Here is a 25,764-nt window from a genome sequence, read left to right as displayed (position 1 = left end):
TCCTTTGAACGTTTTAATCAAATCGCTAATCAAAAATCAACATCGGGAATGCTGGAATGTGAATATTCGCTGAATCCCATTCTTGTTTTAGTCAAATGATTATCAAACGATGCTTTGTTCTGGCTGCTATTGTAGCCTCTGCTTATGCTGCTAATCCTGATTTTGTATGTTGATCCGCTTCTACAAATTCTGCCTAACTCAATTGTAGATCGTTATCGGGGGTGGCACAACCGGTCTGGCATTAGCTTCACGGTTATCAGATGTCAGCAAATTGCAAGTAATGGTACTCGAAGCTGGTGAAAGGTTGTTATCACACAGTAATTCCACTTTATCTCACATTCATGTAGTGGCTTCAATAACAGTAATATTGACTTGCCTTTTGGTGGATCTGCAATAGGATCTAAATGTAAGTTTGAATTAATTTACCAGCTTACTTTAACAAGTGTAGTCGATTGGAATTACACCACAGAGGCACAAGCCGATTTTGGCCTTCATCCGATTTCTTTACCGAGAGGCAGAGTTCTTGGAGGAACGAGCGCTTTGAATGGACTGTATGTTCTTCTTTTCATTGCTGGAATAATCATTAAGCCTATCTAGTGGTTGGGATAGACCTCATTCTCTCGAGATAGATGCGTGGAATAACCTTGGCAATGATGGCTGGAGCTTTGATGATCTACTTTACTAGTATGCAACATCACTTTGTATAAATAATTCCGCTGACTTTTCTTCTAGCATGAAAAAGTCAGAGACCTTCCACATTCCATCTGATGATATTCTTCACAAATATTCCATTGATGACAATGACAAGCTCAACGATTATGCCATTGGACATGAAGGTCCACTTCAAGCTACAATTAGCCAGAATGTCCCCGATTTTGCAAGGAGATGGCTGCCAGCCTTCCAAGATATTGGTGTCAACGCCAATTACAGCGTAGGCAAATAGGGCAATTCTTTATACCGCTAAACAATTCTGCAGCCTTGGGATGGAGACAATTCTGGAGCTAGTATAAATCCAAGCTCAGTAAACTACCACAACTTCACAAGAAGTTACTCCGCATCCGCTTATTATTTCCCTCTTGCATATAGAGATAATTTACAAGTCGAATCTAATGCTCAAGTTATTAAGTTGATAGTGTCTGACAGTCGAGTTACCGGTGTGACCTACACAAAAAGTGGGGAAGAGTTTACTGTATCTGCTGAGAAAGAGGTCATTTTATCAGCTGGTGCAGTTGGCACACCTCAAATATTGGAGCTGAGTGGTATTGGAAGAAGAGATATTTTGGAGCAGTAAGTTGTCTTATTTTGCAGGTCATACCTCTGACACCCACAGAAATGGTATTGATGTTATACTGGAGTTAGACGGTGTTGGTGAAAACTTTCAGGATCACACAGCTATTTCTGTAGGCCTCAATTACACCGAATTTGCGTAGTTGACGTATCCTTCTAGACTATTTGGAAGTTGAAACCAGAGTTTAGCTCAAATGATCGATTGTAAGTAGTGTGTGACAATTGTAATTCCACTCACAGCCTATTTAAAGGACACACGACAGAGAGCTGTATCTTGAGGAGCTGCAGAAATTCCAACAGGGTGACTTCACATCAAAACTTGCACACGTCGGAGCTTGTCTTGCATATGTAAGCTTGGATATTGTCTTCGAGGAAAATGAGAAAAAATCATACCTGAAGAGCGCTCAAGAATGGGTAGAGTCTCAATCTGACTCAGTCTACGCTTCGTTGTATCAGGAGCAGATGAAATTTATTGAAACTAATGCAATCGAACATCTTGTGGCCAATAGTTTTGTTTCATACAATGACGATAGAAAACCAGAGACTAACACCAGCTACATTTCCGTCGAGGCTGCTGTCCAACATCCGGTAAGTGTCTTGCTTTATCGGTATCCAGAGGTTGACGCCATACAGCTTTCACGTGGCTCTATACACATTCAGTCGCAAGTATCACAATTTTAGGGTAAATGTTGCTTACCGTAAACACAGCTCCGACCATAATGATCACCCTATATTATCAGCAAACTATTTTGGAGTTGAATCAGATAAAATTTTACAGACCCAAGGATTGAAGCGTAAGTTCTTTTGAACAAATTTTACGCTGTACTGAAGTCTACAGACATAAGGAAGCTCATGAAGTCACCATCTATGCAGGAAATAATACAGCAAGAGGTGTATCCTGGTCCAAGCGTGAATAATGATAAGGATCTTGAAGAGTATTGGAAGACTGCAATTAGAAGCGAGCATCGTGAGCTGAATACCTTCTAAAGAGAGCAATATTCTTACATACATTTAGACTTGATCGGTACTGCCAGTATGATGCCAAAAGAGCTTAACGGCGTTGTTGATAGCAATCTAAAGGTCTATGGGCTATCTAATTTACGTATTGTGGGTTTCCATTATACAAATCGACTAAATTACTTAGACAACGTTAGGCTGATGCATCAATAATGCCGTTACACGTAAGTGCACATATCCAAGCAACACTTTATGGTATCGCAGAAAAGGTAGATTTGCATCTTGATCTCAGCAATTTCTTAGCTGATATCTCAATAGACTGCTGACATGATTTTAAAATCTAACTAGCAATCCGCAACGAGTTTGTATTATAATTTAATTAAATGTTATCAAAGCAATTGCTTTTGAGAGGGCGCTTTTGCCTTGATGTATTACAGTATCTTTTGCGGGCTGCCTCGAGCACTTCAATATGTTGGAGAATACTCAGTAACTTGTGAAGCAACAAGATGATTGAAGAATTGGGCTTGCTCGATCAAGCTCTGAATAATCCACCTGTACCACTATTGATCTTCGATCTGGTTTCCCTCTGCGTACATCAATGATATCACCAGAATCGTTTTACTAGAGTGAACTCATGGCGAATCAAGAGAAGGGCGAAAGATAAATGAACCCCAATCCTTTATAAAATCGCTTTGCTTCAGTAGCCTGTTTCTCCTATGCCCGTCTATTCAATGGGCTATTTGCATCAAGTTGAGTAAAAGACTCGAAGGCCGTTTAAACGGATTGAAATGTGTTAATTTAGCAAACAATACTCGAATAAGCACATTGAAAGTTCACATGCTTCGTAGCTTCTCATCTTTCCCACTTTAAGGCATTTCATTTGATCGTCGCAGAGCATTATCAGCTCATAGACGATCAATCACTTGCAAAAGTCAATACTCAGTACAATTTTCAAGTTGATTACATGCATTAATTACTCTAAAAAAAGTATTTAATCCCCCAACTCTCACCTCATCACTAAACCAAAACACGGCATCTCAACGTTATAGAACTATAATTGCTACAAACTTGAGCAACATTGGTATCATTCCGAAACAATCGCTTTTGATAAATTCGAGATTGATTTTTAGTATAAATAGGGTGTGGCGCTCTGTAATTGCCCATTTAGATGTAGAATGCTCCTTGTAGAGAGTTTTGGAGTTTGAAAGCTTTATAACCAAATCATCCTGCTTTCTGAGATTCTAACGCGGTCTTAGCCACCTTCACACCACCATTACTTCCCATTATTTGAAATCTCGAATGCACTTGGTCCATCCAAAGTCGCGATTTCAAAGTTGGGCTGACCCCCCCCCTTTTCTTTAGATCGATTGCATTCAATAAGCTTGCAGCCATGCTATAACACAAATAATAATTCCCTGGAGCCACTTTTAAGACTTATGGACGCTAAATACTTGAAAACGTAAATCGCGTTTATATAGCCAAATACCTGGAAATTTTGAGTGTTTGTGGTCTGCATCCTCTTAAACAATTTCTTTCCATCGATGAAGCACATGAAATCTTCCATATCTATCCTATAGCGTGCTCTAGAGCGATATCGAATTACAACCTCCGAACAGCCTACATTGCGCGATTGAAGGCTCAGAGCTAAATCTCGGGTACCATCATGTAGAGCTGATTCATGACTGTTTCTTTGGCTGTTTTAATTTGCAGATCATCAACTCGTATATAAGCAATCTGAGATGTGAGACAGGTGGAAGTCGAGAAATGCAAATCAGTGAATATTGAGCGGAGGGTTGAGATGAAAATGTATTGGTATTGCTAGAGTTTCTATGAAAATTGTAGTCTTGATATTTGTTTATCTTGCCAGTACTTGTACTTGTTATCTCTGCGTTCGTCTTCTCGATTACTTGGTCATTTTCAGGGTGCCTTGAGCTGATTTAATTAAATCGGCGATTGTTTACTTTCAAGTAATGCTTAAGATACTAGACTGAAAAGTCAATTTTTCCTGATATCTCATTACATCATCCTGAGGTTCTCAGTGATCTTCAGTCGAGTTGCAAATAGGGTCTTTGTGCGATGATAGGCAAAATCTGTTAAATTCGCTTACGCTAACCATCACGGTATCAGATACATTCATTTAAGTCGTCTACTTGCTCTTTTTATCACTACGATGGTCGTCTCGGCAAACAAACGGAGGAAGGTATACAGCAACAGCAGTATTTCAATGAACTCATCAAGTTGCCTACAATAAACACTGTAGCAGACTGGCATTAATTAGTTGCATACGGCCATAATGAGTGATGATTCATTTTCAAAGTCTGTTTGGTATGCAAGGTGTGAATGAATTGTTAAATTAATAATAAATAAAATGCGAATGCGTTTTATTCTATAAGTTGCCTGTCTAAGCTATCGAAACGCGGCCCCATCCTGTCCATTTCTTTGAGTTGTCGGTTGACATGCGAGCGATAGACACCGTCATACGCTTTAAGCGCCCAAGAAAAGAATCCGAGTGCCTGCTTAGCGGATTTATGCACAGACAGCTTACTTTCAACACCGGCCTCGTCTTCTATCTTGACAAGTGTGGCGAGCTTCTCATGCAATGGTCTCAATCTAGCGAATACGAGATGTGGTGCTAAATCCGGTTTAATTTCTTTGCTTATTTTGATTGCTGTTGGTTTGGAATCCGTAAGTGATCTCATGTTAGACGTAACGGAGGTGGGTGGATATTTTTTGACGAAGTTCGACAGCACTTCTACAGCTTCAGAGAGCCGATTAGATCTAATTACGTTGTCAGGTTGGTCAACAGAGCGACAGAAAAGCTTACCGAGCTAAATTATTGAGGTATGTCGACCATGTTCTCGAAATGGTCTTCTCGTCAACACCATTATCATCTTCCATCTTACGCTTCTGCGCCAAGCCAGCTTCAATAGAGGAAGACTGCTGAGCTACCACTTTGCTTTCATCCATGATTACGGGTGTTATGCTCTCCACGTACTCCACGTACTCTTCAAACAAGCCATCAGCGAGATGAGCAGCTTCCTTGTGATGCTTGTAAATATACTCGAGCAACATGAACATGTTGTGACCATTTCTAGATACATCCAATTTTATTGACAGTCTCTTGACAAACTCTATTAGTTCTGCAGGATTATATTTGGAATGGTTAAGCCGTATGCTGAGGTAAGAGTTGACTAAGCGACTATTGAGATTGACATTTTCAAAAGGTTTGAAATTCTCATTAGCGTGGTTTTCTGGCTCCTTCTGAGCGAGAATCAAACCATCAACAGCCAAGCTATGACCTTTGTCGGCGAGTATCCTGTTGAATATCATATCAGATTCTGCCATCAACTCGTGGGGAAATTGTGGTATCGACTCTGGAGTAAATGAGTGGGGATCATAATGCTCCGTCTTGTCTACATCCACTCTATCTGAAGTCTCGACCTCAGTTTCATCGTTGAGAGGTTTTTTATAGTTTAATTGAGGTGTTTGGGCAGCAGCGTATGCATAAAAAAACCTTGCAACATCCTGGCTGGTGATAGGGTAGCCGCTTCTCATCCAATTTGCAAACACGTGTCTCGCTCTCCCAACGTCTCCGGTCCTTTTCGCCAATTCCATCAACGCAGCGAAGATTAGATGGGTTGGTTGGATACCTGTGTCCAACATCTCATTAAACAATCTGTCAATTTCACTTGCAGTTCCTCTGCGATGACCTTTGGCGAGTGTGTGGATGAGTGATGCGTAAACAGTTTGATCAAGAGGGAGGCTATACTCCTTCATCTCCTTGTACAGATCAAGAGCACGCTCTATCTCCGGCTCGACTCCCTCCGCACAAGCCGTTATCATTGTGTTGTATAGTGATATCGATGGTGTAGGGTGTGCCATCAATCTGGAATGCACGAAGAGATTCCACCCTCTCTCCTTAATTTTGGATGGCTGCTTGCTTAGTAAGTGCCCTTTGATGAGGTTGGTGTAGGTTGATTGAGGTACTATCATTCCACGACTCTCCAAAGACGACAACATGTTCCAGGCATTTGTCAAGTCAGATCGAGAAGTGTGCGCATCCACCAAAGCACCATATGATTTTTCACTAGGTTTGATCAGATGTTTCGAGTAGTCTATCACTTCGGCAACTTGATGGAGTGCCCCGTGTTTGGCGAGGATGGAAAGAGTGTCAGTGTACATGTCCGCTGAAAGTTGCTGTGTTCGTTCAAGAAGAGCAATTGTCTGCTTGATGTGATCAATGTCTACTTGATGGGCCTTTACAGTGTTAGAAAGGGAGTTAGAAAGAGGGTGAAACTTACAGCTGAAGTGATGATTGTGTGCCACTCTCCCTCATTTGCTACTTGGAGAATTGGGACAACATTGTCTTTGGAAATTGAGCTAGCGCCTATACCAGATGCCTCAATGGCTTCGCTGAAACGATTAAGAAGAAGACCGCGTTGGTGTTGAGATAGCTGAATTCCCTTAGACTGACGGGTAATGGCATCGATTTCTTCGACATGGTGTATAGCGGATTCCCTGGATTTAACTCTAGTGGAAGATCTAACTGGCAGAGAGGATTTCTGCTTGTTCAACCAGATTCTTCTCAGTCGGTTTGCCAATTGTGAATCGATAGCAGGCGTTGACGACAATTCAGATTTGAGCTGATGAACGAGAGACTTTCTTATGTTCATTAATTTATGTAAATTGCTGTCATCTACCTCAGAATTTGGTGCCATTAGCTGTTTGTACAATTGAGCGATATCCTGTGAGCTGAACGAGCCAAGCTCTTGGGAAATTCTCTGACCAGCCAATCTCTTTTCATTGAGCCTGAGAGTCTTGGCGAGATGCCTCGTCTCAGCCTGGAGTTTGTTCATAGTCGTTGGTGGTTGAGGTTAGAGGGGGATAAGGTTGCTCAAGATGCCTCAAAGCACGCGTGGTATCATCAGCAGTGTATAGCTTGGTGCAGATTTACAGTCGAGTGCTAGCCGCTGCGTCGTCTGAAAATTTTACAGCTATATAAGATACAAACAATGTTGCAAATCTGTGGAAGCCAGTATGTTTAAGAGAACCGCTTAATGAGAAAAAGAACGAGTAACTTTATATTTGTACATAAACTAATAGAAAGACTTCAACGCCCTATCCAAAGCGTTAAGAGATCTAATTTCAACGAGCCCAACGTGTTCAATGTGGTTTGGGAGAGCTGTTGATAATGACGGGAAGAAATCCTGCAATTTGATAAGCTCAATACGCTGTGGAGATAATAAGACGCACCCTCCAAGTATTGTCTAGGGTGAGTAGAGTCCTATACGTATCTGAATGCCATCCAAGCTTTATAACGAGTCTGTGGTTTGTTGTAAGTGTGTCTAACATAGACTCGTGGGCTATTGCCATTTTATTGAGGTGATTAAGTACAGTCCATGCAGCGGCATCATCCTCAACAGGTTCAAAGCCATTCAATTCCTTTATTATGTTTGTTATCTCCACTCGTAACACGTCCAATCCCGGTGCAATGCGGTCAAGGCCCGCTTTTCCTGTGCTGGACCGTATAGAAGACGTTGATCTTCGCAAGGCCTGGGATTTGGAGGTTGTGTCATTAATACGTTTTACGATGTTCGGTATTGTAGAAGTATATTTTGTAGGACGTATTGAGCCAATTTTCGAGTTCGAGTGTCGGTGATGGCGATGGAATACGCTAAGCGGTGCGCTTGAGCAGAGAGCAACAAGCAGGAGTAATACAACCAAATACTTCCTCATCGTTGTTATTGAAAGTTAAATTAAGCCTTCCCAGTTTTGGAAGGTGAGTGGCCTTGTCAAACACTCCATATCCACCCCATTCTCTAAGCGATACGCAAATACGCTTGGCAGTTGCGGACTTTAATTTAAAATTTTGATAGTAAAGTATTCTATTTCTATAATTATTTACAAAATATTAATCCTCGCCTTCAACAATGAAGTACGCAGGAGCATCGAGCTTCTCGAGTCCTTTGAGGAAAGGAAGGGCGACAATGAACAAATATTCAAGAGTTGTACCACCAGCTTGCTTAATTAATTGTCCTGCTGCGGTTGCAGATCCACCTGAAACACTGATTTTAACCGAATGCGGTTATATTTTCTGCTCTAGTACTCACCAGTCGCGATAAGATCATCGATAACGATCACATTCTGGCCAGGCTTTATAGTGCCTTGTTGCATTTCAAAGATGTCTTTGCCATACTCTAATGTGTACTCCACTTTGCTGCACTGTCCAGGCAATTTTCCGCCTTTCCTCACAGGGACGAACGCAGCACCCAATCTCATGGCAAGAATTGGACCCAACAAGAAACCTCTTGCATCTAATCCAACGACGGCGTCTACTTTACCGCCCTTGCCAAGTTGAGGGATCGTATGAGATGTGATATGTGACATTAAGTGGGTGATGAGTATTTCAAACTTTAGCGGGTCCGCGAGCAAAGGGAATATATCCAAGAAGGTGATTCCAGGCTTTGGGAAACCAGGATGCACGCCTAAAGATTGCTTGATTATTTCTTTGTCCATTTCCAATTAGCAAGAGTTGATAGTTAAAGCCGAAGAACTTCTTCAATTCTAACATCCGTTATAGCCGATATAAGCTTAGACTATTAAAATGTTTGTACCACTGTTGATTTACATTGGATTCTGAGTAATTGGTTTACAGGATAACAGACATCACGCTCGCACAGTTGGCCAACACGCTAGGAATCATCACAATGCTGGCTATCGTACTTTTCCACTTCCTAGACACTCAAAATGACCAAGAGAAGAGTACTTAGGTGTACAAGCCTCAAATAAAACCGACAAGTTGCTGACACGTAAGATTACTGATTCAAATACCACATCAAAAGTAATTAAATAAATAAATGTATTTTATCATGTACCCTTACCTATCCTCACTCTTTAACTGGATTGTTTACTCTTACTGTCATCATGGTCATTTACGGTGCAGGTGGGATTTTTGGTTGGATTTACTTAATACAATAAACTAAAGCTATATACAGACGAAGTTAGCGCTCTTGTCGTTTCCGCTGGCTCAACGACGCTCTGTGCAGGTTACGCAGGTGAAGACGCACCAAAAGTAGTTATACCAACACATTACACCCATAATCAGGAAAAGACTTTCTTCGGTGATAACGGTCCTGATGTCTATAGAGATGGTTATCAAGTTGATAACACAATGAAGGATAGCTTAGTCGATGACTTTGATAAGTTCACAGAACTCCTCGAACACACCTTCACGCATTGCTTACGCGTTAACACGGAAGACCATCCACTCTTATTCACCGAACCTGCTTGGAATACTCAGAAACATCGGGAAAAAATCGCTGAAATTGCTTTCGATAAGTTCAACGTACCTGGATTTTACATAGCAAATGACTCTGTCCTCTCTGCATTCGCTGCAGGCAAATCAACCGCTTTGATTATCGATATCGGTGCTGAATCAACATCCGTTACTCCAATAGTCGATGGATTTGTCCTGAGGAAGGGCGTTGTTAGGAATAATATCGGCGGTACACAAATCACAAACAATTACCTCAATAGCTTGGATCCAACTCAAAGAAGCAATCTAAATACCAACCTCATCCCTCACCAACTGATCGAATCAAAGACAACAGTTGAACCTGGTAAAAATCCTCAATTCACTACTAGAAGTGATATCAACCCATCTGAAAGCTGGATGAACTGGTCAAAATCAAAGATACTCAAAGATTGGAGAGAGTCTACGTCTGCTATAAGTGAGAACGGTTGGGATCATGGAGCCTTAATGCAACGTCCTATCAAATCTTACGAATTCCCTAATGGTTTCGCTGACAACTATCAACTTTGTCGATTCGTAGCTAACGAGATACTGATCAATCCAATCCCCTTCAATCCCCTACCACACACTCCAAACACTTTTGAACCTGCCTCAATAAATTGTTCATATCCAAAACCCCTACCTGAACTAATCAAAGAGTCCATTCAAGCAGCTGAAACAGACAGTCGCCATCATTTGTTATCAAACATTATCATTGTCGGTGGTGTCAGCGCAACGCCTGGATTAAGCGAGAGAATACAGAATGAATTATACGCTGTATTGAGCAATACAAGAGTTAAAGTGCACTCACCTGCCAACACTGTTGAGAGAAAATTTGCTTCATGGTTGGGCGGCTCTATGTTGGGTAGTTTAGGTACATTCCATCAACTGTGGATATCTCAAGATGAATGGAGAGAGTTCGGTAATCCAATAGTCAGTATGCGTTGCAAGTAAAATATTCTATTTATTTCAATTTAAATAAACTTGATAAAATTGTTCATAATGAATTTCAAATACGAATGAGACAGGTTCAAGAGTGGAAACAATGGATAAATTGATTTAATTGTGTTTATGGATTGGTTTGAAATTTGTACTATTGCCAATAGGTGAAATTTACTACTTTGAATTGATGGTATATATCAGTTTAGCTGGAGATTGATTCAATTTAGTTCTTGCGACAGCATCTGAAAGCATTGGTTTTAATCCAAAAGTAAAGTGCACCAACGAATTTAAATGCAGTTATACCGAATGTAGTCCACAGAATAACTTTGAAAAACATTGATTGCTTGTGTGTCAACCATTGGCTATATCCTCTAGAATCCTTTATAAACTGCTCTCTTTCTGCATCGGATGCTGATAATTGTGGTACTGTTGGTGATAAACCATCTGCGCTTTGAACGACGATGACGACAATCATATTGCAAAGCAACCAGAACAAGACCAATCTAGATCTGAAAGCCTTGTTCTCATCATCACTTGATGGCTTTTCTGGCTCTGATTTCTCCTTAATCTTCGTAGCGACTGTTCTCTTGACCGTTTCTTGAAATGCACCATCAATATCCTTCTGTTTCATAACGTTAGTTTCAGCTGTTGCTTCACCACCCTTCTCCTTCTTGGATTTGACGGCAGGTAAAGCGTCATCTTTATCCGAACCTTTCGTACCCCAACTGACATCATGAAGATTACAGAAAGCGTAGACGTTGAGGACGTTAATAAACGAAGGTGCCATCAACAAGTATTGAGGGAATGAAGTAAACATGTGCCATGGATCTAAGAAGAGGAACGATGCCAAAAAGTAGATACCGAAAGTAGCTGCCAAAGCTGCAATCAAAACAGAGTTCTCCGATTCCAAAACGTATGCTAATCTTTCCCAAGCATTCGTACCTTCAACTTTCATGTTAATGAATGCTTTGACTGTAAGGAAAATAGCTGAATAAATGAGATAAAGACCAAGAATACCGAAGACGCTGTTAAAATTAAACTGTTAGACCAATACTATCTTAAATCAAACCAAACCCACAAGAAGGAAATGTTGTAGAATGTTCGCTCCGCTTTAGGCTTATTACCCAATGCCAACACAAATTGACAAATAACTATGAAAGCCCAGATCCATTGAAATGACCTGTTAAACCAATACGTGACAACTGGGGTACCGAATGAATAGATTGGCGTATCACCGGTACCTTGCTTTGATAACAGGGTAATAACGATGGAGAAAGTGAGCCATAGACAACTAATAGAGAACCAAGAGAACATCAAGTTAATGGTGTTGAAAATCAATTGGACGTGCAAGAAGAACATCCTGACGATACCGTGTGATGACCTATATAACCTGAAGAAGTTTGCAATAGCGTAAACGGATGCGGCAAATGAACCGTTCAACCATCTTCTTCTTTGGGAGATCAATTCTGGACCTTCTTCTGGAACATCAGTCTCAGCTTTAGATGACTTAACGTATGACAATGTCCATCTTGCATTTTCTTTGGCAACCAATTCGAAGCAAAGAATACGATCTTCAGCTAAGAACATGTTCTTTGTAAAGATATTCATACCGTTAATACCTTTGTTACCGAGTCTCTCAGCCATAGAGTGATCACCGTGGAAATATTGCTCGAGTGGTCTGTCTTGAATAGCTCTATATCTATAAGCAGAGAAAGCACCTGGCAAGACAGAGACATAACCGAAAGCAGATTCAAGTGGCTTATCGAGGATGTTTGAAATCTTGTATTCGAAATTTTGAGCAGCGACAAGAGGGTTTATGAGCTTCTTACCACCTTTCAATTGAGCATAGATTTCACCACAAGCACCACCCAAGTTCTTGTTGTTGTAGAAAGCCTCCCATATATAGTAGAGAGATTTCTTGTATGGCTTGGTACCAGCATCAAGAAGAATACAAACTTCAGGTTGTAGCATTCTACCAATAGCGTTAAACAACCATCTGTGTGAATTGATCTTCTTCTGGTTCTTAGCCTTTGCGACCAAGATGATTTGAACTGGAACAAGGTTGTTAGGATCATCACCGTGAGGAACGATAAGTTGAGGAGTGGTGTCGACGGAGAGTTGCGTAGTGTACTCAAAAATATGGGCTTCAGTTTGTTTGTCATCAATTTCCTTCTTCATGACACCATCTTGGTAAACACCAATAGTTGCTAATAAATCGAGGACAGTTTTATCCATGGGTTCTAAACCATCCGTGATAAGGGCGACGACAATTCTTTGCCAACCAGGTTGACCACCTTCAAGGCCAGCTGATCTCCAATACTTTGATTGACGAGTTTTGCAGATATCTCTCACGTTGAGCATAACTGCATGAAGAGAACGAGCGTAAAGGATCTTGTCTTCGTTGTACGAAGTGATAACGATGAGCAGTTCAGTATGTCTGCCGTAATTGGAAGCTCTCAAAGACCAGCCATTCTCTGTGGTGAAGTCATCAGGGTCGCAAGTAGCTGCCGTGTATCTTAGGTGGGAGAACTCTCTAGTGTGGGTGAAATCCCTGTAGACGGGCTCCAAAGCGTTCTTTACAGCTGTTGGGACTGGGAACTCGTGAATGAAATGACCCTTTGTAAGCTTAACTTTGACAGTTTTAGCTCTGTCTCTTTTAATAGTTTGCCTGCGACGCCAATCAGCCTCAGCGGACATTGCGTTTGTAGCAGGCTCCTCGTATGGGCTGTTGTATGGGTCACCGTATGTTCTCGGATCAAAGCTGTGCAAACGTCAGTCGGTGATCCAAAAAACACATAAATTTCACTCACCCAGCTGGAGCATACGTTTGTATTCTGTTGTCAGCCGTTAATGGCATTTTAGCTTCAGAGTCCTCGTCTAGGCTGTGATTAGGGCTATCAAATTGACAGCAATACGCGCAAACTCACCTGGATTTGAAGGGGGATATGCGCCTAAATTAGAGTGAGAGAATGATGATGGCGGGTAATCGTAAGGCGTTGCTTGGCCACCGTTGAGGTTCACCGATGAAGACGAAGGAAAAGAGGGGCTGAACTGTTCCTCGCTTAGTGGAATTCTTTGAGGCGGTACTTCAGCGTGGTTAATTGGATTCCTCTCATTGAATGGATCTGCGTAAGGTCTGTTTGACATGCTGCCAGCGCTGTCCTCCCAAAAACGTTACGTGAAGAAGCTTGAAGCTCGAACGCAGGCAATTCACTAGTGCGTAAAATGAAAATGAAAATGAAAATATATTTTGAGTTTATCTTATTCCCTCTTTTATGCTTTATACATCCACACGCGTTCTATCCCTCTACGCTTTTATCCTGGCCGTGTACTTGATATTTGTTCGTGCACTGCAGCATCTTGCGTTCCTGTAACGAATCAATGCGTTACTCTTTCATTTTAAAAAGGTTTTTTAAACCTCATATACTACTCAGTTTAAATTTTAGCTTCTCCGTCTCTCCACGGCTGGACCTGTAACCTTAATTGAATCATCGGCATCTTCACTCCCTTTATCCTTCATTTCTTGCCTTGCAATATCTGATATATCAAGATTGGATTTCTTAAAAGTACAATTTATAAGTATAATAGTCCTGAGCCTGAGAATGAAAAATGTTCTTCACCAACCTATCCATTTGCTCTTAGGTTGCTGTTTCGCTGGTAAATCAACTGAGCCGTTCTCGCCATCCCATACGAGGCGCAATCTTTCTCCATCTTTATCTTCGAACCAGAATATTGCCCTTTCGGGTGTCTCTATGCGGATATCTGAGATAAAGTATTCCTTGGTCTTTGGGGGTTCGGGTCTCACTGGGAGTTGCTCAATGAATCTGAAACCAATTGGTCCTAGTGTGTATTCGATTTGTGTGAGGTCAGATGGTGATTGAGCGTGTTCATATTGAATGATAGAGTGTCCAAGGCAGAGCAGTGTCTTACCACCATCGAACATGATTCTTCTAAAGAGATTATCACCTCCAAGGAACTCTGCAGCTCTCATTAGCAATCTAGTAGCGAACCAATCGTCTGATATTCTATTCGGGAGGTGGTGTGGTATAAGATGTGTCCAGCCGTTAATAAAGTGGTGCATAGAGATGAAGGGTAATCCTGACTGTAGATAACCGGCACCCGATCCAAGTACATCGAATTGATGCAAACCAGGCTCAATTGTGAGCACTTCCTCAAAAGGGATACCTAAAACGTAAGCTGCACATTTCGTGAGTTTGCCGTCGCCACCCCAATATATGTTAGCTTCTCGAACGCAGTCTTGGAATTTATTGCCCATCTTCTGCATTACGGGGTTGGTAATAAATAAGCCAGCACCACCGAAAGCTTGTCTGCCAAAAATTTGTCTTTGATCGGCACCCTCAGAGATATCACCAATGAAATGATCATCAGCAGGATTGTACTTGCTGAGCATTCTCTGCACTAGCCTTAAATCGGTGAAAAAGGTATCATCGTCGCCAATGCAAAGCCAGTGAATACCGCCTACTCTTTTAGCAATTTTGTTTGCCTCCATGGGAACAGAGAGCATACGAGTTTCATAATGATCAATTTCGCTAACTTGAACGATACAGTGCAATTTCCTAACTCTCTCCAAGAAGACTTGTAGTTCTTCAACTCTATCTTGATCGGAGGGAGGGAGGATAACGAGGCAGCGCGCACCAGGAGACATGAAGTGACGCCAGAGGGTGGAGTATTCTCTAGCCCTTTTAGCGGTTGTGGTCATTGCGAAGAGAATATTTTCAGGTTTAGGAGCGGAGTCGGACAACTCTGGAACGCGTGGGTAAATGGGAATAGTGTGGTTCGGAGTAGGGGGAAAAGTGTTGTTGAGGTATGGTCTACGAATACCCCCGAGACTGAGAAGGGGATCATCATACGTAGGTACCGGCGTCATTTGAGTGGTCTCGTGCTCCCAAGGGACGACTTCGGGAATAAGGAGTGCCTGTCTAACTCTCCAAACGCCGTGTGGAACAACGTATTTCGATGGCTCAGGCCAGAAGCAAACAACAGCGATTGTAATCATAGCAACCAAGCCAAGTGCCAATTTCTTTGCTTTTGCGGGAGAGCTGTAAGCGGCGGCGGCAGCGGCTGCTGCAGTGACTGGGATTGGCAGGCTTAATTTGCCCAATTTGCTCATTATTGTCGTTGGGATGGAAGATGTTTCGAGTTATCGGTCGCAGCAACTGAACTCAGCGGCTGCGGATATCGAAAACGGAACAAAGTTTCAAAAGAATCAATGATTAAATTACATGTGTAAATGTTGTTTATGTATTTAATTGTTCTTTCTTTCCAACTGCACAACGCGTCCGCATCTAGTCCGTAAAGAGTCAGTCACACAGATGTAATGATTGCGTAGCCAACTGTGAATTATCCCTAAGACTGATCTTTATCTCTCAATTGCACCCGATTTGCTTGAAATTTTAAACAAAACTAGCTTATCCATCTACTCCACCGTTAACCGCAACATCCAACAACCAGGAAGTGAATGGAAATCAGTCTTCCATCGCCAGCAACTTTAAACACTCGAAATAAATTCGTCGGCGTAACTAAAATGCGCAGATTGAGGTTGCTGATTACTGTGATCATAGTTAGCGTGATTGGCTATTTGACTATAAATCATCATATACAGACAGCAGGGCTGCCACCTTCGATATACAGAGTACGAATGGGTATCCTATCGCCCCATTTTTCCCCTTGGAAAGAAGAAACGAGCCAATTGAAGCCATTGCCCTTCTACAATGACGCTCTTCTTACACCACCTGGTATTAAAACTCCGATTATACAACCACCAAATAACAAGAACATCCTCACTAAAGCTCTCCCGTCTATCCCTGTTAACGATATTGACGTATACCCTCGCCTTCCCTCGCTTCCGGCGAATGCTCCTCAATTAAATCAGATTATCTTTGCAATGACTACGACCCCAAGTAGAGCACGCGATTACTCTCAACTTTGGTCTCACTTTATCAAAAGCGACTCTAAATGTCTCGTTCTTCTCGCTCCTCACGACGCCCCTCAACAATCCTCCCTCGAATCCTTCTTACGCAATACAAGGGGCTTAAATTGCTCTGTTAGATCTTCCAAGATAGACATCTACGAAGATCGTATGCTTTCTTTACCCGGTGAAGCCCTCCAATTCGCTCCCACCGTCGATTGGGTCGTCGTTAGCGATGATGACACCACTTTTATCGATATTAGATTAGTTCAGCGTATGCTGTCAAAGTACGATCAAAGACAAGATTGGATCTTGGGCGGTGCCAGTGAATCCCCTCGCCAAGCACATGACTTCGGTTTACAGGCTTTTGGTGGTGCCGGTATCTTCCTCAGTAACCCTATTGCAAGAAAAATCCATAGCCAGTACGATAATTGCGCAGAAAATTCTAGAGACGTCTTTGGTGGCGATGGCAAGGTGTCCGGGTGTGCCGCTTTCGTTACCGGTAAAGACATGAATCATCTTGTTTCCCATGAGAAAGGTTTGCATCGTAAGTTGAATTCTATTATCCCATCCACACTCCTCTCACAAAATACAGAATTTGATATACATGGGAATGCCGAGGGCTTCTTCCAATCCGGTTTACCATTTATTTCTATCCATCATTTAATCAAAGGTTGGTCTGACATCATTCCTACTTACTTCCCTAAATACATGTCGGAGGATTGGACATCCATCAAGATTATATTACGCGTCGCAAAATTCTTAGGAGGCGACAACATGTTTAAGAGATTCGCTTTTGATGGTGGTAGAACTTTGGTGACGCTCGGTCATTCAATCATCGTTTTCAGGGAGACGCTCACGCCTGAACATTACAGAAATATTGAAAATACTTTTGGAGACGATCTCACTGCGGATTTCCCCTCAAGACCACATAACAAGAGGTCATATGAGTACTTTATCAAAGACATCTATCCCACTTTCATAGATTTATCCACTGTATCTGGATATACTGAGCAGCCACCTCCAAATTGGAACATCTTATCTGACGATGAAAAAGATCATGCTCTTCAACAGTCGTCTGCTGCAACTTTCGTCTACGAAGAATGGTATAGAGGCCGCATATTGAAAATGGTCTGGGATGAGTTCAGATCTGATAATGATCTCAAAGGTGAGGGCCTGTGGCATGGTCAAGAGTGGTTAGACCGCGAGGCAGAGAGCTTGCAATATAAGTATCAGTCTACCTCCAAGCACGTCTGACCGCACCACTTTCTGCATAGATCATTTTCTGTTTATTAGGTTCTTAGTAATAGTGTATAACTAGTTGCGCTTTTCCAATCATGAAACATTTAAATATCTTATTCGTATGTACTTTAAGTGGTGTAATAAAGGTAATTATCGATTATATGTGTGAATCAAAATGTTAGTATATGGAAAACTTCGTGACATGTCTAATTTAGTGTTAGTGTGTATTTGGATAAAGTACCTCGCTCCCACCTCAAGCACGATGCACTCTTTGTCTATCATTGCACTTTCGACGCCAAGATCTGTAAAGCTAAGGATAGTTCTGTATGGTAGCTTGAATTCAATCTCTCTCTTCTCATTATCTTCATCTTCCTGGGTGTATATTGCTTGGTTCGTTAGAACATCTATTGACTGCTGTGATCCTTTCACCAACGCTTGTCTTTCAGGATACCCGTCTGTTTCATGCAGAGACCGTTGGACGGATTCACCAGGTGGAATGTGCTCCATATTACGCTCTTCTTCATCACTCACATCACTCATGTCAATCTCTTGCATGACGTTTATCTCATCTTGTCCGCCTATCTCGCCTTCATGGTCGTCGGCTTCGTCTTCCTCTCCGTCATCCTCGGGAGGAGGCTCAGACATTGTCCTACCATTTCCAATCAAGGCGCCCTCTTCTTCATCTACCTCATCCTCATCCTCATCCTCAATCTCCTCATCGTCTAAGTCATCGTCAATTTCATCCTCGTCGTCAACATTGTCGTCTATGTGCTGTAAGTATCTCCTGTTCTCTTCATCTATTATAGCTTCTATTCCCTCGAGCGCATTCTCATGATTTGGAAGGTCGTTGTTAGCAGTAAAATCTCTTATCCTGGTAGCAATATGGTTAACCATAGCCTCATGATCGCCTGTGTGAGGTGCAATGAGAGTGCCTCGTTGATGTTTCTGAACGTATCTGTCCATTCTCCTTTGACGCCCACCTACCAGTGCTTTTCTATCTGCGGTGAGTGTAGGTGGCTTACTCTGCCTAAGACGAGGATTGAAATCGATCAACTCAATCATGTTGATCTTGGGTACGTTACAGAAACGTGTGCCATACATTGGGTAAACAGACTTAGGTTCGCTGATCACCCTAGTAACATGTGCCAAGAAATAAGCATCAAATGAACCTTTCGAACGACTCTCGCCGTGACGACGCGTGTTGTCGATCTGTGAAACGTCCCTTTCTATCATATTCTCGAGCATTTCTTTCTTCTGGATGATGAAAGTTGCTGGATATATGTCGTCTGACAGATAGTCCGATGAGGCCACTTCGATGCACAGACACCCTGACTCTTCAGTTGGTTGAATCGAGCCTCTGTTTCTGAGCGATGCATCGGTCGTGTGAGATACGACAGGCTCCGCGAAGACGAATGGAACGTGTTTCTTACTTCCGCTTAGATCGTCAAACTGAGAGGATGGTTTAGTGAGTGCAAGGCATTTGAATGGCTACTGACGAGATGAAAGTCACTGAGTATCTTAAAACCAACAGCATCAACTTGCCCAGATGGAATATCCGGTAAACCATAGCTGTACCTCTGCTCAGCTTGTTTTTGCTGCTTAGAATCAAGCTGAACACATTGAATGATAGGATTACCAGTATTTTCCAATACAATTGCAAGTGCTAAGATATCAGATGTAAGAAAAGCAGCAGCTTCACAGAGGTTTAATTTGTCGTAGTAGACAGCCTCCAAAGCCATCTGTCTAGTCCAATTCCATACGCTGACGACAGATTTGCCATCTCTTTCATTAAATTGCACAGCCAGATGGGGACCATTGAGCTGCATCTGGAAAGGCGCTGCGACTGACGCGCGTAGTATGTTGTGAGTGAAGGGTGCTGAAGCTATAGGATGCTGAACTGCTTCCTGCTCATTCAAAGCCTTGGAAAGACTGAAGAAACGGAAGTAGAACTGCAGCATCGTGTTATCTGTTTGAAATTCCTGTATGCAACACACGATGAGGTCATTCTCGACATCCAAATCAAAGTCTTGAATCTGTTTTTGCGTGCCGCCAGTATCGAATTTAACAATGGAGGGATAGAGTGGATGAACGTTGTCGATGGAGTGTTGAGAGGATTCGCCATTCGACTGTGGTAACTTGTAGAGCTCAAATTGGCTGTCCCTTGAAGAAACAAGGAAATAGCCGTCTCTAAGCACTCTTAGGCTAGAATGGCTGTGTTTTTTGCGATAAGGAATGTTATTAGGATCTAATCTTGCCTGGAGTGCTGATTTGTGATCGCGTATAAGAACATGGTGCTGTTGTGCGTTTAGACAGTTAAAGTTGCCTTGAAGATTCTGGACCTTATCAAGCCTCTGTTTGATAGCGTCTGGGGTGTCTGTGATGCGATCTGATTGGTTGTAAATTTCAAGCCAGTACTTGTATTGCAGTTCTATTGTGGTGAATAGAGAGTGGAAATGTTTATTTGTAAGTGCAAAGCTCTTAAGGCTATTAAAGTCTAGGTGATTCGCTATAAGAATCCAAGTCTCTGCGGGGAGTGGTTTGAGTGTGTACATTTGGTAGATGATGGTGGTAATGAATTAAGAAGCATTTTCCCCATTTCACTCGTTGCTCTCAACCTTCTCTTTCAAATTATGGGTTATCGTCTCTGTGTATTAGGTGGCTGCTAGCGTAATCCTAGCAAACGATTCTAACTCGTTTTCAAAGGCTGTGGTACTATGGGTGTCGCCGTACTCTCCGGCGTGATCGACGGTCTCAACACTCGCAACTCAATGTCTACTTCCCAGCTCAATACCGACGACGCGTCTGGTACTTCTACCCCAATTGACATTTCCTCTTCACAAGCTATCATGGAAGCTAAAGAGTCTTGCTTGCCTTCGAAATTCCTCTGTACTGTCAACAGGAGTGAAAGTGCCAAATCTCTGCGCAAGACTTTTGACCTTTTGGGAGACGCAGGCAAACAAGTAAATATCTTACAAGGCGGCGGTGTTAATGTCGATGCTGTACGCGATTCTGACGTGGTATTGCTATGGTTAGTTACGATACGCGCTCGATTGTGATATTAGACTAAAGTTTAAATCAGCGCCAAACCTCAAATGGCTCACACGATTCTCAATGAACCTGGAATGCAAGAAGCCCTCGCTAATAAGCTTCTCATTTCGATTTTGGCTGGTGTCACTATCACTCAGATTCACTCTTGGGTCCCAAAGTCTACAAAGGTCGTGAGGGCAATGCCAAATACTCCATGCAAGGTGGTTATCTTATGCGTTTACTACATTTCTCTCACACTCGGTAGATACGCGAAGGTATGACAGTTGTTTCAGCACTCCCTACCGACTGGGTATTCGAAAAGGAACTCATTTTAGCTATTTTCCGCTCAATTGGACGTTGCAGATTCCTTGAAGAGAAGCACTTTGACGCGTGCACTGCTCTTTGTGGCTCTGGTCCGGCATTTGCTGTGACAGTCTTAGAAGCAATGGCAGATGGTGGTGTTATGATGGGATTGCCAAGGGCTGAAGCTGTAGAGCTAGCTGCGCAGTGTGAGTTACTTGATATCCTAATCAAGCCCACTAAACACTTCTAGCCATGCAAGGAATCGCAAGGATGGTGTTGGAGACAGGCGTTCATCCAGCTGCACTCAAGGATAGCGTCACAAGTAAGTCGCTGTATCTCTTCCTCTTCCCATTTAACCCTATCCAGCACCTGGTGGTTGTACTATCGCTGGTCTTCTCGCCCTTGAAGATGGAAAGGTACGTTCAACAATGGCACGCACTATCCAAGTAGCCACGTCACACGCTTCCGGTTTAGGACAGGCTAAAAAGTGATTGTAATGATTATTTGTATTATGCATCATTAAAATACAACTTGATTTAACTTATGCGTGATGATTCTTTGTCGGAAAGTGGAGTGAAACGAGAGATGATTGAGGGGAATGTGTTCTTGACTACTGTATCTTTTGTTAGAGGACGCCGATTTATATTCAGAGGTGCTGCTGTTGTTTGCGCCGTCTGTTGACGTGAGTGGATAAACACTATTACTCCTACCTCCGCCATCCTTATCATCCCCGCCATCATCACGCCGTCTCCCTTCCTCCATGCTCCGCGAATCATCACCTTCACCTTCATCACCTACCTCTTCTTCGTCGTCTGGATTTGGTTTTGTGAGGAAGCGTTGATGTTCAGTGTCGTCATCATCGTCGTCATCACCGACGTCGAAATCATCAAGGGAAGTCTGCGCTCTGAATCCGTTGTCTTGAGGGGTTGTTTTCGATTTAATTAGGGAGTCAATGAGCCAGAACTGGTAAGAATCGGTGAAAATTAGCGAATTAGCGTGTTTGAGCGGGTGATTGAATAGACATACCTGCATAACGTTCATAATAAGTGGCCAGACACACATTGAAATGATAACTTGAGCATTTGGACCCATTTCATCGAGGAGGAAGTCGGAAACGCTGAAAATGAAGGGGAAAAGGGCCAACGAAGCTACGACGAGGAGCTTCATGAGGGTGAGGATGAGTACGTAGACTGATAGTTGGAGTAGCCAGGCTTGAGGAAGTCAGTGAGGATTTCCAGCTTCGATAAGAAACGCACAGAGAATAGAAGGCGGAGAACCATAGTGACCGGAATGGAAGCGCTGCTTGTTGAGCTTTGTGACGAGGATCCAGTGGAATAGCTTCATAAGGCCATAAATGATGAGTACGCCAACAGTAGTGTCTATAGAGATATTAAGAAAGTAGCCACTGCATGGATTTCTACCGCCATGAACAGCGAATAGATCAGAAACGAGTAGGTTGAAAGCGTGTACGAAGGCTGTGGGTATTTAGTAGTGATATTTTAAGCATGAAAACGCCAACCTTGTCCGATAATCTGCTTGGAAACGTCGCAGAGCCTGTGGCCAGCGTGAGGAGTATTCTACGACCGCTAGTACGAGTAACCCACCAAACTTTCCACGGACGCCTGATAGATTCCCTGTAACGCTTGAATACGAGTGCACCTATCACGATTAAGCCCATCAACGCCTGTACGCCCAAAGCGACTGGGCCTGTGCGACGACAACGATTAGATAAGGTGCCGAATATAAGGAATATAACAGACCAAGGAGCCTACACGAGCCATCATCTAATTCTGGTGCTCTTCTGAGAACCATTTTATATTCTTAATTGCGTAATCAGTTCAAAGTCACAACGCAACGCTTATCGTAACTATCATGAGCTGGTTTTCATCTTCTTCATCTGCCTCACAAAGGAAGCCCGTACCGGATATTCCCGGTAAATCTTATTCCTCGCGTATTCCTCCGCCTCGTGCGCCAATGGATGGATCGTGCGTCTTTGTGCCTTATACAAGTGCTGGGTTGACAGACAGCGCAGCTACAGTGTACAGGCTGTGCCTTCAGAAACACTAGCCCTGTCCAACAAGATATTCGTACACCCTTCCACCTTCAACCAGGATGCTCCTGCTGTCCTTGTCAACGGCAAATACGTCTTCGTTACAGCGTGGGAGAATGGTTTGGCTGATATCAATTTAACTCACATATCCTTTCAATAGCCCCGATCCTACTCCTGAAGGTGATCCACGTAAGATTAGACAGGGCGCTTTCGGTGCAAACGCCGTTCAGCGTCAATGGGCACAGCTCTCCCTTGCATCACCTGTTAATCTCTCCCCTGTCGTTATTGAGGACTTCCTCGAAAGCGTTGATATCGAAGTGCGCCGTGTTTTTTTTTCACTTTTCACTTTAGACGCTAACACGGGTACATAGATTGGTACAAACAAGAAGGGCTTCGAGCCACAGCAACCATTCAGTGCTGATGACTTGCAGACGAGTTTCTTACATGTGCGCTGAATCCGCTGTTTGATTATCCCTTCTAACCTCCACTTGGTAGGCATACACAGGTCTCATCCTCAGTCCAGGTCAGGTACTCGTTATGGACTACCACGGCATCAATCTCAAGGCTGTTGTACGCAATACCTCTATAGTTGCTCTCATGCAGGATACCTCAAACTCTACACTCAGCCAAACTGGTCATGTTATGGACACTACTACTATCAACTTCTCCAAAGACCCAACCAGTCTTATAAAGATTAAAGGCTCTGCTAAAAGACCTGCTGCAAACGCTGTCATCTCACCCAACTTCAAATTCGAGGATATGGGTATTGGTGGTCTCGATGATGAGTTCGGTGCTATCTTCAGACGCGCTTTTGCTTCACGTGTCTTTCCGCCAGGCTTAATTGAAAAGCTCGGTATTCAGCACGTCAAAGGTGAGCTTACATGTGTTTTCTAACTCATCCTCCTCACCTTGTTCAGGTATATTGCTCTACGGTCCACCGGGAACTGGTAAGACATTGATGGCACGCCAGATTGGCACCATGCTTAATGCACGCGAGCCAAAAATCGTCAATGGCCCTGAAATTCTTAACAAGTTCGTCGGTCAGTCAGAGGAGAATATAAGAAAGCTTTTCGGAGACGCTGAGCGTGAATATCGCGAGAAGGGTGATGAAAGTGAATTGCACATAATAATCTTTGATGAACTTGATGCTATTTGCAAGCAGCGTGGTTCGACTGGTGGAGGAACTGGTGTTGGAGATTCTGTCGTTAATCAGCTTCTCTCAAAGGTGGGTGAAATGTTCATTATCGGTTACACACTCACATTGCAATCTTTGCACAGATGGATGGTGTCGATCAACTCAATAACATTCTCATCATCGGTATGACCAACAGACTGGATATGATCGATGAAGCACTCGTTCGTCCTGGTCGTTTGGAAGTACACATGGAAATCAACCTACCTGACGAAAAGGGCCGTCTTCAAATTCTCAACATCCAAACTTCCAAAATGCGCGATAATAAGGTTATGGATAGGGATGTAAGTTTGGCTGAGCTTTCAGCAGTCACCAAGAACTTTTCTGGTGCAGAAATAGGTGGATTGGTAAAGAGTGCTACGTCATTTGCCTTCAACAGACATGTGAAAGTGGGTTTGATGTTGTTATTGGTTTTGGTTACCGCTAACACTATGTGCAGGTTGGTACTATGGCTGGTGTCTCAGATGACATAGACAAGCTGCAAGTAAACCGTGCTGATTTCATGCACGCTCTCGATGAAGTTCATCCTGCCTTTGGTGTATCTGAGGAGGAGCTCGCAACGGTTGTGCAGAATGGTATTATACACTATTCATCGAGCATTGGGGTGAGTGAAAGAAGGTGAAAGGTTGCGACACACTACTAACGCACAGATCAGAATATTCTCAACGACGGCCAGCTATACGTTGAGCAAGTGAGAAATTCAACACGCACACCACTTGTAAGCGTACTCTTACATGGACCTCCTGGTTCTGGTAAGACTGCACTCGCTGCTACTATAGCGATGAAGTCCAACTTCCCATTCATCAAGCTCGTATCGCCTGAGGATATGGTCGGATTTAGTGAGGCGCAGAAGATAGCGCACATGAATACAGTATTCAACGACTCATACAAATCGCCGCTGTCGATAGTAGTGATTGACCAGATTGAGAGGTTGTTTGGTAGGTTAAAAGGGGTGATGATAGCAAGGGAGTAACTGATCATCCTGCAATGCAGACTATGTGCCGATCGGTCCACGTTTCTCAAACAATGTCCTACAGGCATTACTGGTGCTTCTCGGCAAGCGACCACCAAAAGTGAGTTGATATTGTGCGCGTTAGGATATTTTTCCCGCTCACACACCCACCCCCAACAGGGCAGGAGACTTCTGATACTAGCGACGACGTCAAACCGGCCAATATTAACAGATATGGATGCAATAGCGACATTTGATGCACAAATCCACGTACCTTCCATTGCCAAGTTAAGACATGTTGATTTGGTGTTGAGACAGGTAGGTTTGTTCGACGACGAGCAGGCGCACGAGCGTGCAATGGAGCTGCTCCACCAAGCGCAGCTCAACGAGAGCGGAAAGCTGCTCATTGGGATTAAGCGTCTACTGGCCGTTGCGGAAATGGCGAAACAGGTGAGTGTGGGGACGGACCACGTGATGGTGGGGTTATGGCTAACAAATCACACTTCAGGACCCAAATCCCGCCGAGAAGTTTGCTACGACGCTTGTGAACTCGCTGTAGATTCTTCGCGTCACGTCGCGCTGCGGTTGTTTG

The 25,764-nt window shown here is 43.0% G+C and overlaps 12 protein-coding genes across 12 annotated transcripts; 5 read left to right on the top strand and 7 right to left on the bottom strand.

Moving 5' to 3' along the window:
• Window positions 1-95: 95 nt before the first annotated feature.
• On the top strand, window positions 96-2,570 carry J056_003113 (Choline dehydrogenase; the record flags this gene model as incomplete). Its single annotated transcript, XM_009268417.1, has 15 exons — window positions 96-164; window positions 209-303; window positions 348-406; window positions 449-551; window positions 598-684; window positions 733-931; window positions 977-1,287; window positions 1,331-1,400; window positions 1,448-1,491; window positions 1,539-1,875; window positions 1,921-1,946; window positions 1,996-2,081; window positions 2,126-2,254; window positions 2,303-2,394; window positions 2,442-2,570. The coding sequence occupies 15 exons, from the start codon at window positions 96-98 to the stop codon at window positions 2,568-2,570; spliced, it is 1,836 nt and encodes a 611-aa protein (XP_009266692.1).
• Window positions 2,571-4,625: 2,055 nt separating this feature from the next.
• J056_003112 (Pentatricopeptide repeat-containing protein) lies at window positions 4,626-7,100 on the bottom strand (the record flags this gene model as incomplete). Its single annotated transcript, XM_009268416.1, has 3 exons — window positions 4,626-5,022; window positions 5,069-6,501; window positions 6,546-7,100. 3 exons carry the CDS (start codon window positions 7,098-7,100, stop codon window positions 4,626-4,628), a joined length of 2,385 nt encoding a protein of 794 aa, XP_009266691.1.
• Window positions 7,101-7,340: 240 nt separating this feature from the next.
• J056_003111 (uncharacterized protein) lies at window positions 7,341-7,980 on the bottom strand (the record flags this gene model as incomplete). The annotated part of the gene is made up of 2 exons (XM_009268415.1): window positions 7,341-7,451; window positions 7,498-7,980. The coding sequence occupies 2 exons, from the start codon at window positions 7,978-7,980 to the stop codon at window positions 7,341-7,343; spliced, it is 594 nt and encodes a 197-aa protein (XP_009266690.1).
• Window positions 7,981-8,155: 175 nt separating this feature from the next.
• Window positions 8,156-8,760, bottom strand: J056_003110 (Adenine phosphoribosyltransferase; the record flags this gene model as incomplete). The annotated part of the gene is made up of 2 exons (XM_009268414.1): window positions 8,156-8,301; window positions 8,355-8,760. The coding sequence occupies 2 exons, from the start codon at window positions 8,758-8,760 to the stop codon at window positions 8,156-8,158; spliced, it is 552 nt and encodes a 183-aa protein (XP_009266689.1).
• Window positions 8,761-9,168: 408 nt separating this feature from the next.
• On the top strand, window positions 9,169-10,489 carry J056_003109 (Actin-related protein 4; the record flags this gene model as incomplete). The annotated part of the gene is made up of 2 exons (XM_009268413.1): window positions 9,169-9,187; window positions 9,240-10,489. The coding sequence occupies 2 exons, from the start codon at window positions 9,169-9,171 to the stop codon at window positions 10,487-10,489; spliced, it is 1,269 nt and encodes a 422-aa protein (XP_009266688.1).
• A 211-nt stretch (window positions 10,490-10,700) lies between these two features.
• On the bottom strand, window positions 10,701-13,624 carry J056_003108 (Chitin synthase 1; the record flags this gene model as incomplete). The annotated part of the gene is made up of 4 exons (XM_009268412.1): window positions 10,701-11,502; window positions 11,556-13,238; window positions 13,288-13,354; window positions 13,405-13,624. 4 exons carry the CDS (start codon window positions 13,622-13,624, stop codon window positions 10,701-10,703), a joined length of 2,772 nt encoding a protein of 923 aa, XP_009266687.1.
• A 469-nt stretch (window positions 13,625-14,093) lies between these two features.
• J056_003107 (uncharacterized protein) lies at window positions 14,094-15,608 on the bottom strand (the record flags this gene model as incomplete). The annotated part of the gene is made up of 1 exon (XM_009268411.1): window positions 14,094-15,608. One exon carries the CDS (start codon window positions 15,606-15,608, stop codon window positions 14,094-14,096), a length of 1,515 nt encoding a protein of 504 aa, XP_009266686.1.
• A 414-nt stretch (window positions 15,609-16,022) lies between these two features.
• Window positions 16,023-17,663, top strand: J056_003106 (uncharacterized protein; the record flags this gene model as incomplete). The annotated part of the gene is made up of 2 exons (XM_009268410.1): window positions 16,023-16,953; window positions 17,002-17,663. 2 exons carry the CDS (start codon window positions 16,023-16,025, stop codon window positions 17,661-17,663), a joined length of 1,593 nt encoding a protein of 530 aa, XP_009266685.1.
• A 155-nt stretch (window positions 17,664-17,818) lies between these two features.
• Window positions 17,819-20,200, bottom strand: J056_003105 (uncharacterized protein; the record flags this gene model as incomplete). The annotated part of the gene is made up of 3 exons (XM_009268409.1): window positions 17,819-17,854; window positions 17,901-19,097; window positions 19,145-20,200. 3 exons carry the CDS (start codon window positions 20,198-20,200, stop codon window positions 17,819-17,821), a joined length of 2,289 nt encoding a protein of 762 aa, XP_009266684.1.
• Window positions 20,201-20,362: 162 nt separating this feature from the next.
• J056_003104 (Pyrroline-5-carboxylate reductase) lies at window positions 20,363-21,469 on the top strand (the record flags this gene model as incomplete). The annotated part of the gene is made up of 5 exons (XM_009268408.1): window positions 20,363-20,676; window positions 20,728-20,896; window positions 20,941-21,184; window positions 21,229-21,300; window positions 21,345-21,469. 5 exons carry the CDS (start codon window positions 20,363-20,365, stop codon window positions 21,467-21,469), a joined length of 924 nt encoding a protein of 307 aa, XP_009266683.1.
• Window positions 21,470-21,514: 45 nt separating this feature from the next.
• On the bottom strand, window positions 21,515-22,790 carry J056_003103 (Vacuolar membrane protein; the record flags this gene model as incomplete). Its single annotated transcript, XM_009268407.1, has 7 exons — window positions 21,515-21,591; window positions 21,689-21,941; window positions 22,005-22,168; window positions 22,235-22,453; window positions 22,498-22,532; window positions 22,583-22,685; window positions 22,739-22,790. The coding sequence occupies 7 exons, from the start codon at window positions 22,788-22,790 to the stop codon at window positions 21,515-21,517; spliced, it is 903 nt and encodes a 300-aa protein (XP_009266682.1).
• A 162-nt stretch (window positions 22,791-22,952) lies between these two features.
• Window positions 22,953-25,731, top strand: J056_003102 (Vesicular-fusion protein sec18; the record flags this gene model as incomplete). The annotated part of the gene is made up of 12 exons (XM_009268406.1): window positions 22,953-22,963; window positions 23,011-23,136; window positions 23,189-23,345; window positions 23,400-23,474; window positions 23,524-23,899; window positions 23,946-24,253; window positions 24,307-24,609; window positions 24,660-24,824; window positions 24,876-25,158; window positions 25,214-25,293; window positions 25,353-25,622; window positions 25,681-25,731. 12 exons carry the CDS (start codon window positions 22,953-22,955, stop codon window positions 25,729-25,731), a joined length of 2,205 nt encoding a protein of 734 aa, XP_009266681.1.
• Between the last annotated feature and the right edge of the window lie 33 nt (window positions 25,732-25,764).

The sequence above is a fragment of the Wallemia ichthyophaga genome, assembly GCF_000400465.1.
Source record: "Wallemia ichthyophaga EXF-994 unplaced genomic scaffold scaffold3, whole genome shotgun sequence".
NCBI lineage: Eukaryota > Fungi > Basidiomycota > Wallemiomycetes > Wallemiales > Wallemiaceae > Wallemia > Wallemia ichthyophaga.
This window is presented reverse-complemented; position numbering and strand designations above follow the sequence as displayed.